The following is a 16,027-nucleotide window of genomic DNA, read 5'->3' as shown; positions in this document are numbered from 1 at the left end:
ATATTGTCAGAGGTGAAGCTTAAAACAAAGCACAGGCTTCATTACAAAAACTGCCCATCATCTAACACGTTTCTCAAATAAATAAGCAGAAGCCTATAATTACATGTGGTAGGCTATACTGCCAAGCCAGTATGGTTGTGGCTTGGCACACCCGCCATTTCACTGTCTTGCAAGGGTAAAACTGAGGGTGTATATTCCGCCTTGGTTAAGGAGCCGTTTTTCTTGGTTCATTGGAGTAGGGGGGGGGGGGGGGGGGGGGGGTATGCACGGAGAGTTGACCTCTTTAGGATCATTTACGAACTTTGCATACAAACACGATTAACTATTTAAAATTGCAAAAAAGCCAACATATTCTTTTTTCTGATGGCCACACGTTTTTTATTCCGACAAAAGCCTCATAAGGAAACGTTGTTTACAGATAGCAGGGTTTGTTCTAACAGATGCTAAGACACGTTGACATGTTAATACATATTCTCATGTGTGCTACAATCTATTTTTAGTAGCCCTTAAATATACATCAAAAAAGGTTGTTATTTGAAGTTCTATGAAACAGGAATGTCTGTATCGCCTAATTTTTCTCTGTTTGATTTCTTAAACATACGGCTGAAGCAAACTGTCATAGTTCTTCTCTGCTCTTGGGCGCTGCTGACCGTGTTGTAGTTTTAAGATCTAATGGTCAATACATGAACAAACCGACACACAGACATGCCACACTGTTGAAAAGCAAAATGGATCTTTACCAGAAGATGTGAAAAAAATGTTTTTACATTGTTTATCAAATACAATTTTTGATATAAAATGGACATGAGAAAATTGCAGCAGTAGGCTACTGCGTTTATTTATAGGATTTACGTTTCTTCCATTAAATTATTGTGAACGGTTAAACGGTTAAATTATTGTGAACGGTCGTTGTCTCTTAGACAAGGACAATCAAGTTGGCTCCTTTTTCTCCTATCTTTCTACCCAATCAGATATGTTGTTAGTTATAGAAATGATTTTTGAACTACCCGCCATTGCCTCGGCGCTACGTCAGTACGCTGTGCAAGTGAAGCACGGCGGGACGGTCCCGCCCCACACACGTCATTTCTTCCAACGCGATCCTCGCTTCCTCACCGGTCCAGGCCCCCAGGCCCAAATCCGTTATCAACACACATAAGACACTATTACACCGGGGATCCTTTACCTCTGACTATGGAATACAATTCGCAGTGAATGAAAGAAAAACTTGACTTAACAGTTGTGTGCTTAAGCCCCAGAATACGCTACAAGGTAAAAACAAATCGCTTTATTCTATCCTTGTTTTCACAAGCTCAGTGGGATTTAAGAATAAAAGCAGTTGGTTCCGAACCCACTTTCCATATGGCGGATGGTTTATGCTACAACTGTTTTCCTTTGAATTCATGCAACGGTGTCTGCACGTTTGCATGTCGTAAGTGTAAATACAGTGGGGTGTTTTGATTTTTAAGGTTATCGGGTTACAAACAATGTTGGTCATGCTGGAGCTGTAAACGGCAACATTTTAGATTGGAAAATGTTTACAAATGAGGTAAAAAAATCCTTACAAGGACCTAATCCGATATGCCAGTGATTAAGAGTCTTTCTTTAAGATAATCTTGTCTAAAGAGTTACGGTAAGTGTAAAGATCACCCTGACTGCAACAAACCATGAAGACAAATGAACAAAAATAATTCAAAAAAAAAAGGTATTCATCCACGTTGTGTTTCTTGTAGCGTTGGGGCTGTACCTCGGTAGGGCTGCCGTGGGGATGGTATTAAACCCTGGCGAGGGCTGTATGGATCAGGCTTCAGGTGATAATGTCGGCAGACGCCAGAGCACCATGGACCTGTCGGGATCAGGGCAGAGAACGGATCAACCTAAAGCCACCGGCAGGTCGCACGCCAAGGGCGCCCACAAGAGTAGCCTCACCAGGAACGAGGCAGCATCCACCAATGGTCTCCTGGCACATCATGAACCCTTGGATGATCACCAGCTCCAAACGGCAGAGAAGAAGCCCAGCAGGGTCCGGTCCAGCCCCAGACCCCTGCTCCGACGGCCCCTCAGCCTGGACATGACGGCGCCGCCGCCGCCGCAGCGTATTCGAGGGTCCCTGGAGACGTCGACGGCTGACCGACGGGCTGTCCAGCCCCCCTGGCGCAGCGGGCCGGTCCCGCCGGCGCCCCCCACAAGGAGCCTCACCAGCCCCAGCCTGAACCCTGGCGGGTGGATGCGGCGCAGCGAGAGCTCCTGCTCCGTCAACAAATCCCTGGGCCTCCGGGCAAGCACGGGACGCATGCGGCCCGCCACCTCCCTGCCACACATCCCCAAGGGGCCCCTGGGTGGCGGGGGCCCGCTGGCCTCGGGGCCCAGGCCCTGCCTGCTGGTGGCCCTCCGGCCCCTCAACCTGGAGCAGGAGAGGCAGGCCTTCTTCCAGGCGGACTATAAGTACGAGCCTCAGTTTGAGTACTCCCAGCCCGAGCCAAGCAGCGTGCTGGAGAAATACAAGGAAGGGTCCGGACTCTTTTTGCAGCAGGTAGGGAGCCATCACCCCTCCTATTTTGAGGAATGTGTGGAAAGACACTGTGACACCTGAAACCTGGTCTCTCTCTCGCTCTCTCTCTCTCCCTCTCCCTCTCTCTCTCTCTTTCTCTCTATCTCTCTCTCTCCCTCTCCCTCTCTCTCTCTTCCAGGCAGTCGGAATCATGGAATGTGTTCTCCGGAAGTTTGATTCCTATGAGAACTTTGAGGAGGTGACGGGTGGCAGCGTCCTTCCCAAGAGTCGAGTGTGGGCGGCCGTGCGCAAATATCTGCAGAAGGAGCACTGCGTAGGAGAGGTGAGCCCTGTGTGGGAAGTTTGGGAATCAGACAGGTATAAAATAGTCATTACTACAGCTTCCATTCATTATCACTATTCCGTACCATTATCACGAATGGTGTTATCATCCATAGTGATATGCATTTATAACATATAATGATCATCTACTTATCTATCTACTTTTATGATACATTTATGAATTGGGTATAATCCAAGGAAACAAAGCCTGAATAATTCCATCCATCTATGGAAGGATGTCCTATTGATTGTTATACGATAATACACGTATAACAACAGTTTATTTCTAAAGTGCTTTCCCATGAGGCTCCAAGACCCTCCGCATCCCAATAAAGTGTTAAAGACATGTTTGAAATGACATCTCAAACACCAGGAAGAGTCCATTGCAGAGAGCTCCATCCGGAGATGTATGACGGTGAAGGGATGTGCTCCCCAGGTGGTGGTGTGCCTGTCTGAGGAGCTCCTCTCTCAGGCCGTGATGATGGTGGAGAGATGTCGACCCACGCTGACCATCAACCTGGGAGGCGCGCGACAGCACTGGCTGGAGGGCATGCTGAGGCACGAGATAGGTGTGCTTCCATTGGATTGGCAAACCCCAGGTGGCTCACCGGGTAGAGCGCGTAGCCTATAGGTTCAGTCCTGATCGCAGCGACCTGGGTTTGATTCCTGCCCGTGGTCCTTTGCTGCATGTCCTCCCCTCTATCTCCCATACCTTCCTCTCTATCTCCCTCTATAACAAAGCATAAAAATGCAAAAATAAATCTTTATAAAATAAATAAACCTCAGGGGCTTCGACCTGGCCCTGGAAACGACAAGAGTCGGCCGAGAGTTCACGGCAAACAGGCTGTGTTTATTGTATTTTGTCATATTGTCAGGTTCATCTTGTATTTAGCGTCAAAAATGCCTAAATCAAATAGAAGACTTAGGCAGATTGTGATCATGGAATGTGAAAAGCACTCTGATTGGCTTAGGATCAAGCCAATGAGGCACAGTGAATCAGCAGCGTTAGCAGAATAGGGTTAGATAGATACATTTTTGCCCAAATACGACTAAAGGCTCATTTATGGTTCCACGTCTTCGCAACGCAAGGACCACGCAGACGCTTCGACGCAGTCTTGAACCTGTTTTGGTTCTGCGTCAGGTTTTAGTGAGCGGACCAATCACAGCCCTTGCTGCTGCGTCGCCTCGACGCAGGGTTCACAATTTTCGGGAGGCGCACGTCAGGCCCTTGCGTTGGACGCAAGGAGGGTCGGCAAACCCCCTTGCGTTGCGTCGACATTGAACCAGTCTTTAGGCCATCATGCTATGAGGCTACCGATTTGTGCCTGATCTCTAATCTCCTCGCACGCTCCGTTCTCCTGCCAAAGGCACCCACTACCTGCGCGGGGTGAACAACAACCTGCAGCCGTGGAGCACGGCGGTGGGCAGGAAGCAGTTCGGCCTGAAGCCAGCCAACCCCACTGAGGAGGGCCTGGCCAGCCTGCACAGCGTGCTGCTGAGGAAGCAGCCCTACCTGTGGCGCGCAGCCCTGCTCTACTACACCGTGTACCACGCCGCCTCCATGAGCTTCAGCCAGCTCTTCGGCCACATCGCCCGCTTCGTCCGGGACCCGGCCGTGCGCTGGGAGTACTGCCTGCGTGCCAAGAGGGGACAGATGGACACGTCGCAGCCAGGTGACACACACACACACGCACGCACACACGAACAGGTCTGGAATAATGACCGGCGTTCTATACATTATCCTGCTTATTATACGGCTACTTGCCAAAATGAAAAAATAACTTCACACAGTGTGTTTTTTTAGAATTTATTTGTTACCATTTGTAGTGTTGATCCGCAGCAAAATAGTTTTCCAAAGACGTTGACGTCGCTCAGCAACCAAATACGTTTGGGTTGAAAAGTTACCGGACTACTTGTGGAGTGATACGAAGACGTGAATTCAGAGGCAAAAAATCCACTTTCCTTGACAGCGGTCAATAATGCTTAGCAACGGTCAATTAGGAAAAAATAATTGACGTTGGAAACCCATTTAAGTGAATGGAGCATTCTACAGCATTAAGAAGAGCCTTGTAATAACAATAAATATTGAGTTAATAACTGACTTATGCATCATGGCCATTCGTTAGGGTGTTTCAGCAAAGACCAGGTCTACCTGGACGGGATCCTCAGGATTCTTCGACACCGGCGGACCATCGACTTCAAAATGTTAACCTCCTTAGGCAAGGTGAGTCTCGTGTCAACCGATCATAAAGAGTCCGATATATCTCCTTGAAGATGATGAGGGTTAGGCTAACGCCTTGTTCACACTGCATGCGTCCGTCGACGGATCTCATTGACTTTGCATGGGGCGCTCGCGAAATGGATTGTGGGTCCGTCAGTTCTGTCGGCTCCGTGGCCCGAGTCAGAAAGTTGAGAAATGTTCAACTTTTCAGGCGGCGACGGATCCGTCGGCCAATCAGACTGCGTTATGCAAATATACGCAAGGACACTGTCCAATGAAATCGCCTTTGTAATACAACCCGGGAAAACACATGGATACGTCAAAAAGCCCCCATCCGTCGAGGGACGCATGTAGTGTGAACAAGGCGTAAAGGGTAGCTCAAGAGTAGGGCGGCTGAGTGTTGAGGTGTCCCTGAGCAAGGCACCTCACCTTAACTGCTCCAGACGAGCTGGCTGTCCCCTTGCATGGTTGACTCCGCCGTGTGTGAATGTGTGTATGAATGGGTGAATGTCAGGCAGTATTGTAAAGCGCTTTGAATAAAAGCGCTATATAAATGCAGTCCGTTTACCATGTCATGATGGTGACGATGGTGATGATGATGATGATGATGCTGGCCGCACCAGGTGTCCTTCGAGGACGTCGACAGGCTGCGACCCTTGGCCGTGCTTCGTAGGACCAGGATCCCACACTTCATGCAGGACCCGGAACGATACCTGCAGCACCTCGACAACATCGTGGCCGCGAACGAGCTGGACGACGAGGAGCTGCAACAGCTCCTACCCTGAATGCCCTGCCACACACACAGACACCTTCACTCCTCCCCTGTCTGCAGCATACACACACACACACACACACACACACACACACCTGACTCTCCCCCCTCCACACAGATACACACACACACGCACAAACACACACCTTCACTCTTCCCCCTGCAGCACACACACACACACACCTTCACTCTCCCCCCTGCAACGCACACACACCTTCAATCTTCCCCCTACATACACACACGCACGCACACACACACCCCTTCACTCCCCTGCAACACCTGAGCTAAGTGGCTCACCTGCAGCCGTACACAGGTCTGTTTTGTTTTTTTTTAAAAGGAAGGTATCCAATTGTATTGGGAGTAGATTTTGATATCCAATGGAAATATCGTTATCGTATTTAACCAATGCTTATGTGGGCGCCTTGAAAAAAAACAAAAAAACTTGAATTGTACGAACCACGGGGCATATACACAAATCACCTCTACCTACATTTCAAATGATTATCATGTGTCTTATGCATGTCAGTGTCTCCCTTTTCCTTTTTGCATTTAAGTATTCTACAAGTGCCCGTCCACTCCCGCCTTGACACTCCCTATGAAATTACCTCAATACTCTTCCACTATATATGTACTTTTCATCCACACAGTATTAATATATGTAACGCCTATACAGCACAATAATACTATTGTGTCTTGTAATGTTCTTTTTTTTTTGCATTCATTAGCATATCATTATTTATGCAATTATTTTTTTATATTCATTTGTGTGTTTTACTAAGAAAATGATTGAATGTCAATGGTATTAGCTTTATACCGGACCTTTTAGTCAAGAACAGTTTTTTTATGCCTTAGGGTGTTTGAATTTGCAAAAAAAGGGCACCAAGGATCCATCAGTTTCAGGTGGTGAACTGAGACCCAGAATCTCTAAAACAAGAAGTGCCAGTGGACTCAGTGTCTTAGAAACCTATCCCTGGGCTTATTTTCTTAAAGCTTTGAGAGTTACCAATACCATGATCGGGTCTTCTAAGGGTCCTTGGTGGTCTTTCGTATCGATGCTACTGTATTGTGATGCACCCGTTCAGGCTTCCCTTGCACTGCAACCAAACTTGTTTGTCTCCGAGCCACGAAGGCTTCTTAAATGGACTCTTAGCCTAATACCACTTGCAGCGCTAGGCGGCTAATCACCATAGCTTAGCCTCATTCGTCCTATGTGCGTTTCAGCCTCATTCTTGCCTGTGCCCTGATACACAGGGAGAAGAATGCAGGGTGCGGGGCGTGCCTTTGATGGGTGTACAACTCATCTGCTGTAGCCAGTATTTGTATTAGAAGGCGGCTTTTTTGAAGTGTTTATCATTTATTATACATTATTGTATGTCAATGCATTTGTTTTGGTGGCGTGGGCCTAGAGGTGTTAAGTCTTCTAGTTTGTATGCATTGGCACAACATGACTAAGAAACAAAACTCTCAGCCAACTTATGAGTATATAAAATGATTCAATTTTGCATACAAATTCTTAACTTTCAAATGTGAAAGCCATTCCTGTTATCGATTTCCAATATTTGCACTAGAGAATTCTGCTTTGTTTACAAGGAAACCCTATATTGGTAAGCAGATACAAATTTGTATTCACCAAAGTCTAAGTGAGGTGACCTCAATTTAGAAAGACATAACCAAGCCCAGTTCAACCTTAACAAATGCGCCCATTCGTATTGCACACATGATGCACCGTTTGTTCTGGAAGCCATGTATTCCAAATGCATTTCTTTCAAAAATAAACTGTGAATCTGGTGTCCTTAACAACCTAACACTTTTCATTTAGTCTAAATAAAAATAAAAGATTAAAAAATAATGTGTTTCCCTGGCATAACATATCTATGTACAGTTTTTGGAAAAAACAGAAAACGACCCCTGAGATCTATAATATTGTGAATTTCTTTTCATAAGAAAATGATTCTGGATCTAGCTTACACAAGCATTTGTGCAAGCTAGAGCCCAAGCATTTGTTCCAAGCTGTATTAACTGTGCCACAATTGCTCAAGGTGAAGCACAAGTAATGTAGCGTTACCTTTCAAGGATTCCTCTGGAACTACAGCTATATACAATGAAGTTTATCCAAGTCATTCCAAGCGATTAGTCCAGTCATTAACAACAACTGCAGCATCTTGAATTTAAATAAAAATGGTTTATTCTCTTTCAATATAGCATATATTCTATCCATAGCAGAAAAGAGCCTCCATGCCACTCAGTGCTATATACCTGGAACTCAATCTCAGGTCACCACAGCGTCAAAATGACGAACACACACACACGCACACACAGCCTACAGTACAACACTGGTTTGATACAGAACCAACATCGGTCAACAGTCCAACAACTTTGCTCATTTTAAAAACAGGGTTTGGGTACTGGAGAAGGTATTTTGGGGGCAGGGGGGTTGGGTAGGGTGGAGTAGGGGGCACCTCAAAGCGCATATCTGATGCATTTGTGGCAGGGACCAAACAGCATCGATGCCCTGGTTTTGTCAGGGGGTTTAAGAGTTTTATCCATGTGTTTTGTGTGTGTTGCAAATTGACATCTTGCTCCAGTATGGCTGTTGTGGAGGCAGAGGTTTCTGCCACAAAAAGGTCACGTTGAGGTAACAAAGGTTCTCTCTGAAATAAGATTGTAGAAGGACAAAAAAAACAAAATTAAGACCATTATTATTATTGTTACAATTATGGCCATTATTGCATGGAATTAATTCCTTCTAGGACATTTTGCACCACATGCAACGTTATCTTTGAAGATACATACATTATATGAGTCTTTAGAACCCTGCAAAATATTGCACCAGGTTTAAATTGTCAAAAGTGCAAAGTATGCCCTTTCTAAATTTTATATAAACAGGAACAAAAAGCTGACTGAACAAAAAGCACGACTTAACAAAAAGCTATCGACCAATAAAAGTCAGAAGAGTGATGGATTGAGTACATCTTCTGATAAAGTAGCCTGTAGAACCATCTTTAGCAGAAATGTCACAGTTGCTCTTCTGCATGGATCCATTTCTGCAAAGCTTAACTATCCGAGAGATTGATGAGCAGTGTCAAAGCCTTTTAATGCAGACCTATCGTTTCCTCATGGTCTCGAATCCTAAGGAAACCCTTCAGTCCAGACTTTATTGAGCTTGTGGCCCCTTCTGATGACATACATGGCTTTTGCGTGTTTAATAAAATATGTTGTGTTGGCACATGCAGATAGAGTAACCCAATTTAAGAATTGAGAGAGAACCATGTTATTTTTCTGCGATCCGACAGCAACAGAATAAAAATGTTTTTTTTTCAACTTTTACTTTCCCCAAATTTCCAAACCTTTTCATCCAAAACTGTGTGAAATATTCATTTTGATTTATTAGAGGTAAACTTCCATTCAAGTATAGCTCAGATAATACTGTTGCATTTATTTGCATCCATTTTATGGTATCCTTTTTTATTTGTGTTTGGAACATCTAGTGTGAACAGTACCTCCTTTCTGCTCATCATGTCGCATTCGAGCCACTTATTGCCTTTGTGCCGTCCGTATTAGCATTTGCTTGTTCCTTCAGCACTGGATCTACGGAAACAAGAGACCGGTAGTGTTTACATCTCCAGGGAGTTGCTAACAGAGGTAAGGGTGGTGCTTATATAAGTAAGGCTGCTGCCAACAGAAGCAAGGTTTCCCGTAACATAAGGGTGCTACCAACAGACAACAGGGTGCTACCAACAGACAACAGGGTGCTACCAACAGACAACAGGGTGCTACCAACAGACAACAGGGTGCTACCAACAGAAGAAAGGGTGCTACCAACAGAAGAAAGGGTGCTACCAACAGACCTAAGGGTGCTACCAACAGACCTAAGAGTGCTACCAACAGACCTAAGGGTGCTACCAACATAAGTTAGGCATTGACGTTATTGTTCCAAGTTGACGCAACGCAATGATCACGCAGACACTTCGACTCAGTCGTGAACCTGTTTTGGTTCTGCGTCGGGTTCTAGTGTTTTAGTGAATCACAGCCCTTGCTGCTGCTTCACCTTAACGCAAGGTTACAATTTTTGGGAGGCGCACGTCAGGTCCTTGCGGTGGATGCAAGGAGGGTCCGCAAGGACGTAATGGGTCCGGGTACCCCCTTGCCTTGCATTGAGGTGGAACCATAACTAAGCCTTAAGGGTGCTACCAACAGAAGTAAGAGTGCTACCAACAGAAGTAAGAGTGCTACCAACAGAAGTAGGGCTGCTACCAACAGAATTAAGAGTGCTACCAACAGAAGTAGGGCTGCTACCAACAGAAGTAAGAGTGCTACCAACAGAAGTAGGGCTGCTACCAACAGAAGTAGGGCTGCTACCAACAGAAGTAGGGCTGCTACCAACAGAAGTAGGGGTGCTACCAACAGAAGTAGGGGTGCTACCAACTGAAGTAAGAGTGCTACCAACTGAAGTAGGGGTGCTACCAACAGAAGTAGGGGTGCTACCAACTGAAGTAAGAGTGCTACCAACAGAAGTAGGGGTGCTACCAACAGAAGTAGGGCTGCTACCAACAGAAGTAGGGGTGCTACCAACTGAAGTAAGAGTGCTACCAACTGAAGTAAGAGTGCTACCAACAGAAGTAGGGGTGCTACCAACAGAAGTAGGGCTGCTACCAACAGAAGTAGGGGTGCTACCAACAGAAGTAGGGGTGCTACCAACAGAAGTAGGGCTGCTACCAACAGAAGTAGGGCTGCTACCAACAGAAGTAAGAGTGCCACTCACAGAAGTAGGGGTGCTGCATGGCCTCGGCAGCGGTCAGCCGCTGCTGGTGGTCGTAGCGCAGCAGCTTGTCCAGCAGGTCCAGGGCTTCGGGGCTCACCAGGTGCTGGTTCTCCGTCTGGACAAACTGCTCCCAGCGCTTCTTTGTCTGCCTGGGGGGGGGGGCAAAAGGGGGCATGTCACACAGTGAGAGACTCCAAGGAAACGTCAACATTAATTTTGAATCTGAAACGATAAAACCCTGGCCACCGCAGCCAAAGTATTTCTGTTGTGTCATTTGAAATGACAGTAAACTCTGTTTGACATAAGCACACAGCTGTAAAGCACTTTTAGATGTCACACCTTAAAAAGGTGAGAGTGTGATTAGCCCTTATAAGCCGTTTTGAAAATCAGCCTCACAAGTGGGCGTGTGCACCTAGATGTATGATGGACAGATGAGCAACGTTTGCTACAGTCCACTGGGTGGGCTCATCTATTCAGCATACATCTAGGTGGGCACGCCCACTAGTGATGTCAGAAGAGGCAGAACTTCAAAACGGCATGTAATGGCTAATCACACTCACTCATATAATGTCACCTTTAAAGTCCAAAGGACCACCATGAGACTTTGGTGACGCACAGAGGAAGTAAGGACCGACATGGAAACTACTGCTTTCATGATGTTAGTGGACAACTCTTGAACGGAAGGTAGTCAACTCTTTCATGCTTTCGTTTGATGTTGAAGTAAATGAAGACATTTTAAATATGCGAAAGCTGATTCCCGACTATATGACTTAGATTCAGTAGTGTCACGACATGAATGACATGTTGGGGGAAGGACAAAGTGCTCCCATTTGTTTCTTTCAGACATATCTCAGGCATTGTTAAAGGATTGTTTAAACTTACTGGCCAAGCAGGTCTTTGAAGCGTGTGTCAAGTTCTATGTGATACTTGTGCAAGTAACCAAAGAGCTCATCTGTCCCCAGCACCTTGGCAATGCGGACCAGCTGGTTAAGGAAAAAAATGAATTAGACAAACTAGAAACACATATAAACTTGAAATGTAATTATACATTAATCGTAATACATTATACCAAAAAAACGATTTTGATATTAACAGATTTTACAATATATGTCCTACTGATACTGAAGACTATGGCATAGATTAAAATTTGATTATTGACAATACATTTTTAACGCATTTATTTACCATCAAAGCATAGTATGTTTGAATGTTTATTTTTTATGATTTTATGAACAATAAAACCCTTCCAAAAAATACATTTGTAAACTCCCAGGGGCTGCTTTGGTTTCCTTGACCTTTCGATGCGTGGCAAAACACTAAATCTCAGCATCTGGAACAGTGCAAAAGGAGCATCATATCGTTGGCTCTCTGGACTAAATACCTGATCGTAGTTGTCCTGGCCATGAAAGAAAGGTTCTTTCAAGAAGATCATGCTTGCCAGCATACAGCCTAGACTCCACATATCCAAACTATAGTCATACATCTAAAAAGGGTCCAAAGAAAAAATTCATCAATTAGTCCAAATTAGGTATTAACAGACAATGTATTGTCTGACCTAAACAATAAAAATGGGAGCCCTAGTTGTACAGCTTGCCGCTTTAACAGAAGCGTATTTTTTTGCAGAGAATAAGTATGGCTTCATACCTGATAGTCCACTAGCAGCTCGGGCCCTTTAAAATAGCGTGACGCCACCCTGACGTTGTATTCCTGAGCAGGATGGTAGAACTCTGCCAGTCCCCAGTCTATAAGACGCAGCTGGGACACAGGATGTAACATTCATTACAAAAGACTTAGTGTACTGAGGACGGTCCAACATTATTTGACAAATGCTTCAGTATTTGTTGGCGTCTTCCTGGGCTAGTAGTACTGACATGGGCAAGAATCAAAGTGCTTTAAAGGATAAAGGAAAAGAATAATCCAAATGGGAAGTTCATGGTGTATTGATAATTCAGTATGATTCAAAAAACGAGCATGGTCAAAAAACGAGCAATGAATGAGTAGCCATGTTCAAATTGAAACAATTTTCATAAACTTAGCACTTCCCTGAAACATCGGTACATATCCACTCCAATGACACGCTGTTGGGCTGGCACAGTGCTGCTTGAAAAACTGCTTAACTGCATTCCTGACGTATGTTGGATTTTACTAGTTAGATAGTAGAATAACTCAGCCACCTTTATCTATGAGACAGGCAAATAATAGATCTGGCCAGTCCCAAGCTGTAGATGCAGCTCAGGCACCACTTTCCATCGGCCACCGTTCTCCTTGCCTGAAAGGCTGATCATCCTACACATTTATCAACCGTCGGGTATGTGGGACGTATTTAGAGAAAATTGACCCAACTACTAAGCCACAAGAAAAACTCAATCAAGGTCCTCAACAATGCTATCTGAACATCAAAGCTGTTAACTGTGTGGGACAGACCACTTGGGCATCTTCTTGTAACAACACTGTCATGAACTTCCATCAACCCAGATCCATCTCTACATTTCTGTTTGTCGTAAATGGTTTACTTAAGATTGATATGTACTCATAAGATGACAATACAAATCAGCTGTGGACCAGATCACATTATTACCAGTACAATGACATTAGGCAAAATATAACTTCCCGGACCAACAGCATGAAACTATGTGATGGTCAATGGAGTTACATGTAATCATCTAAGTAATCCATTGTTCTTAAAATGCTACAACATCTTAATAACTGCCGTGAAACCGATGCAAATAGACTGTTAGTCAGCTGGCTTATGTGAGCTACGGCTTTGTGACCAAAGCCGGCTTCCAGCTTTGTTTATTAAATGGACTAAAGAAATTTGACTATCCAAGCCCATCGATTTATAGTCAATGCTCAGTTTGCAAACATTATTTCATGATGACATACAGGGACACGCGTCAATACAACAAGAAACATGTTCAACCAAAACAAATATTTTTATCTTTTCAAACGCTCAAAAGACTCTTCCATTCTAGCCCAGCTAGACCAGCACAGTGATGGGGATGGGCCCTTTGGTGCAACAGTGAACTCATCATTTAATGATTCATTCAAAGGGAAGGGGCTGAGCGTCTGCAGCAAGTACCTTCCTCAGCTGGTGGTCGATCATCACGTTGTGGGGCTTTACGTCCCTGTGCATGATGCCCATACTGTGGCAGTAGTCCAGTGCCTTGTAAAGAACAAACACATACTTTACCATTATGTGTAAGGCGTTTACCGACCAACCCTCCAACCGGGTTTTAAAAGGCTCAAATGCAATTTTAAATTCCAGGGATTTCAAATGCACATACCTTGAGAAGTTCGTACATGTAGAAACGGATGTCAAAGTCTGTCAACTTCTGGTAAAGCTCCTATAATATCATATTGAAGTGTTGGAAAATTGTAGGCTATATTAGTAACATGATAGGAAGGAGGACCTGCATCTCTAATGCTTTGAAATGATCCTAAACAACATTAAGGTCATGCGTGTTACCAATCATGGAGATCAGTGTGTTATATGGGCGGGAAATCTAGCGGTTTTAAAGTACCTTAAAGTCTGTGTTATTGATGAACTCAAACACAAGCGCTGGCGTTCGGGACTGCAAAAGAGAAGATGGCAGAATGCTTAGACTTAGAAAAGGTAAGAAATAAAACTAGCAGATGGAGCTGGCGTTGTCGTCACATCCCCGCGCGGTCATAAGCAAGACTTGTGTAGCATTGCTTGCATTAAAATGCCGCAAAAGCACTTTGCAGCTCCTGACTCACCACAGGATCCTTGACTGTATCCACCAGGCGAATGATGTTGGTGCCCCCACGCAAATTTTCAAGGATTTTGATTTCACGTTTGATCTTCTTTTTCTTGACAGGCTGTAGAAGAGATCAATACGTTCATTTTGAGATTCAAATCTGCCAAATACTTTTGACACAACTATTTACAGCAATATGATTACATTTAATATTTCTGAAAAGTACAAGCAACTACGTTTTAATATAATACGTTTATATTAAACTCACCTTGAGGATTTTGACTACAACTTTTTCATTGTTGCTCACATTGATGGCCTCAAAAACTTCACTGTACTTCCCTCGACCCAATTTGCGCACCAGCTGATAATTGTCTTGATTGCTGGAATGAAAGGTGAAATAGTCTCATTAACACTCAAACCAAGATGTCAACTTTGGACACTTAAGGTATTTGGACAGATTTGCACTTGTAAAGCATCTCTCAATGTTTGGATGATTAGAAAGCCCATACAAGGAAGGCAATACTTTGTTGTCCAGAATAAAATATCTTTAGAAATATGGCACTTAGGTAACGTTTCAATACCTCCAACTTGGCACATGTGCATCGTAATCCCAATATTCCCTGCTCTTCTGAGTGTTGACATCGGTGTACACCCGAGCTTTGCTGCTGGCAGTGGAACCGGGCATTGCGAGCTTGGGCGCTCGATGTCGAGGTGGTTTACCTTCCACTACAGTCTTCTTGGCGACGGGTTGGAAAGAAGTGCACAGACTTACAGGGATGTTTGGCGTTATGACCTCTGTGTAGAACTTAGCATTGGTATGGGATGGTTTCGCCCCTTTCTGACATACGTCTGTAGCCAAAACGTATCGGTCAGAAGAACTTGCAGTGCGTATAAACAATGCTAAGATGAATGAATGTCGGATCCCCCTTATCAGCCTGTTAGGCAGTATGTGATGGTGGACCGCCAGTTTAGAGGAGACTGGGAGAGAAGAAATGGGTTGAGGTAGACAAGAGAAATACAAATAAGGGCTGCTATAATTGCCAAATTGTAACAGAATTGTTCCCAAAGTACCGCATATTAGACCCGACTTAACAAAATGAATCCACCACCCAGCCAACGGCGATCGATTTTGGCAGCAGCAGCGGCTCGTTAACGTTAACAGTTAGGCTAACTTAGCTCGCGTTAGCTTAATAACCAATAGAAACCTAAGGGGACGCATTCATTCATGGTCCCCCGTAACCCTTTAATCCGGCACACTTTTGAACAGGAAAAAAACAAACGGGTGAAATGAAATCTAAAGCAAATATGTCATTTGGGATCCATATATCCGAGGGTGTTGCTAGCACGCTAACACTACTACCTCGCTGTAGAAATGGTCGAGAGGAGAGGAAGTCCACCCGATATGTAGCTTAGCTCAATGCTATGCTGCTGCTAGCTCGCCCCGTAGTGCTCCAGTAATGCGTAGTTTACTATCCTCTGTCGTCGTCCAACTGTATGCCAAGTTATTAACGGTACATGTAAAAAAATAACATGAGTACATTAATCTTCATTAGTGATCGGAGATTATAAAATACAAATGAAACGTTATATCTAGATCCATAATAAGTGATGATTGCCTCTGTTGCGGTAAACATCACCCGGAAGTAATAGCTGGAACAGGGATTGACTGAGCTGAATTGATTTTGTCGCCTGCATAAAATAAAATTAAACGCTCATCTTTTTT

The 16,027-nt window shown here is 44.5% G+C and overlaps 2 protein-coding genes across 3 annotated transcripts; one reads left to right on the top strand and one right to left on the bottom strand.

Moving 5' to 3' along the window:
* The first annotated feature begins 790 nt into the window (after positions 1–790).
* Positions 791–5,912, top strand: kiaa0895l. Its single transcript, XM_079736362.1, has 7 exons — positions 791–1,269; positions 1,731–2,530; positions 2,688–2,831; positions 3,267–3,399; positions 4,198–4,503; positions 4,957–5,054; positions 5,675–5,912. The coding sequence occupies exons 2-7, from the start codon at positions 1,766–1,768 to the stop codon at positions 5,834–5,836; spliced, it is 1,608 nt and encodes a 535-aa protein (XP_079592488.1). The 5' UTR covers positions 791–1,269; positions 1,731–1,765; the 3' UTR covers positions 5,837–5,912.
* Positions 5,913–7,991: 2,079 nt separating this feature from the next.
* On the bottom strand, positions 7,992–15,933 carry LOC307075951 (casein kinase II subunit alpha'-like). Of its 2 annotated transcripts, none has more exons than XM_079736722.1 (13): positions 15,665–15,933; positions 14,886–15,040; positions 14,573–14,684; positions 14,324–14,425; positions 14,107–14,157; positions 13,870–13,929; positions 13,665–13,748; positions 12,230–12,340; positions 11,967–12,068; positions 11,468–11,568; positions 10,586–10,734; positions 9,324–9,411; positions 7,992–8,474 (listed from the first exon to the last, which is right to left on the bottom strand). In XM_079736722.1, the coding sequence occupies exons 2-12, from the start codon at positions 14,987–14,989 to the stop codon at positions 9,338–9,340; spliced, it is 1,050 nt and encodes a 349-aa protein (XP_079592848.1). In that variant the 5' UTR covers positions 14,990–15,040; positions 15,665–15,933; the 3' UTR covers positions 7,992–8,474; positions 9,324–9,337. The 2 variants fall into 2 exon arrangements, with proteins under 2 accessions (XP_079592848.1, XP_079592849.1); XM_079736723.1 differs by having other exon boundaries at positions 14,886–15,037.
* Positions 15,934–16,027: the final 94 nt, after the last annotated feature.

Source organism: Pollachius pollachius (genome assembly GCF_949987615.1).
Source record: "Pollachius pollachius genome assembly, chromosome: 5".
NCBI classification, from domain to species: Eukaryota; Metazoa; Chordata; class Actinopteri; order Gadiformes; family Gadidae; genus Pollachius; species Pollachius pollachius.
This window is presented reverse-complemented; position numbering and strand designations above follow the sequence as displayed.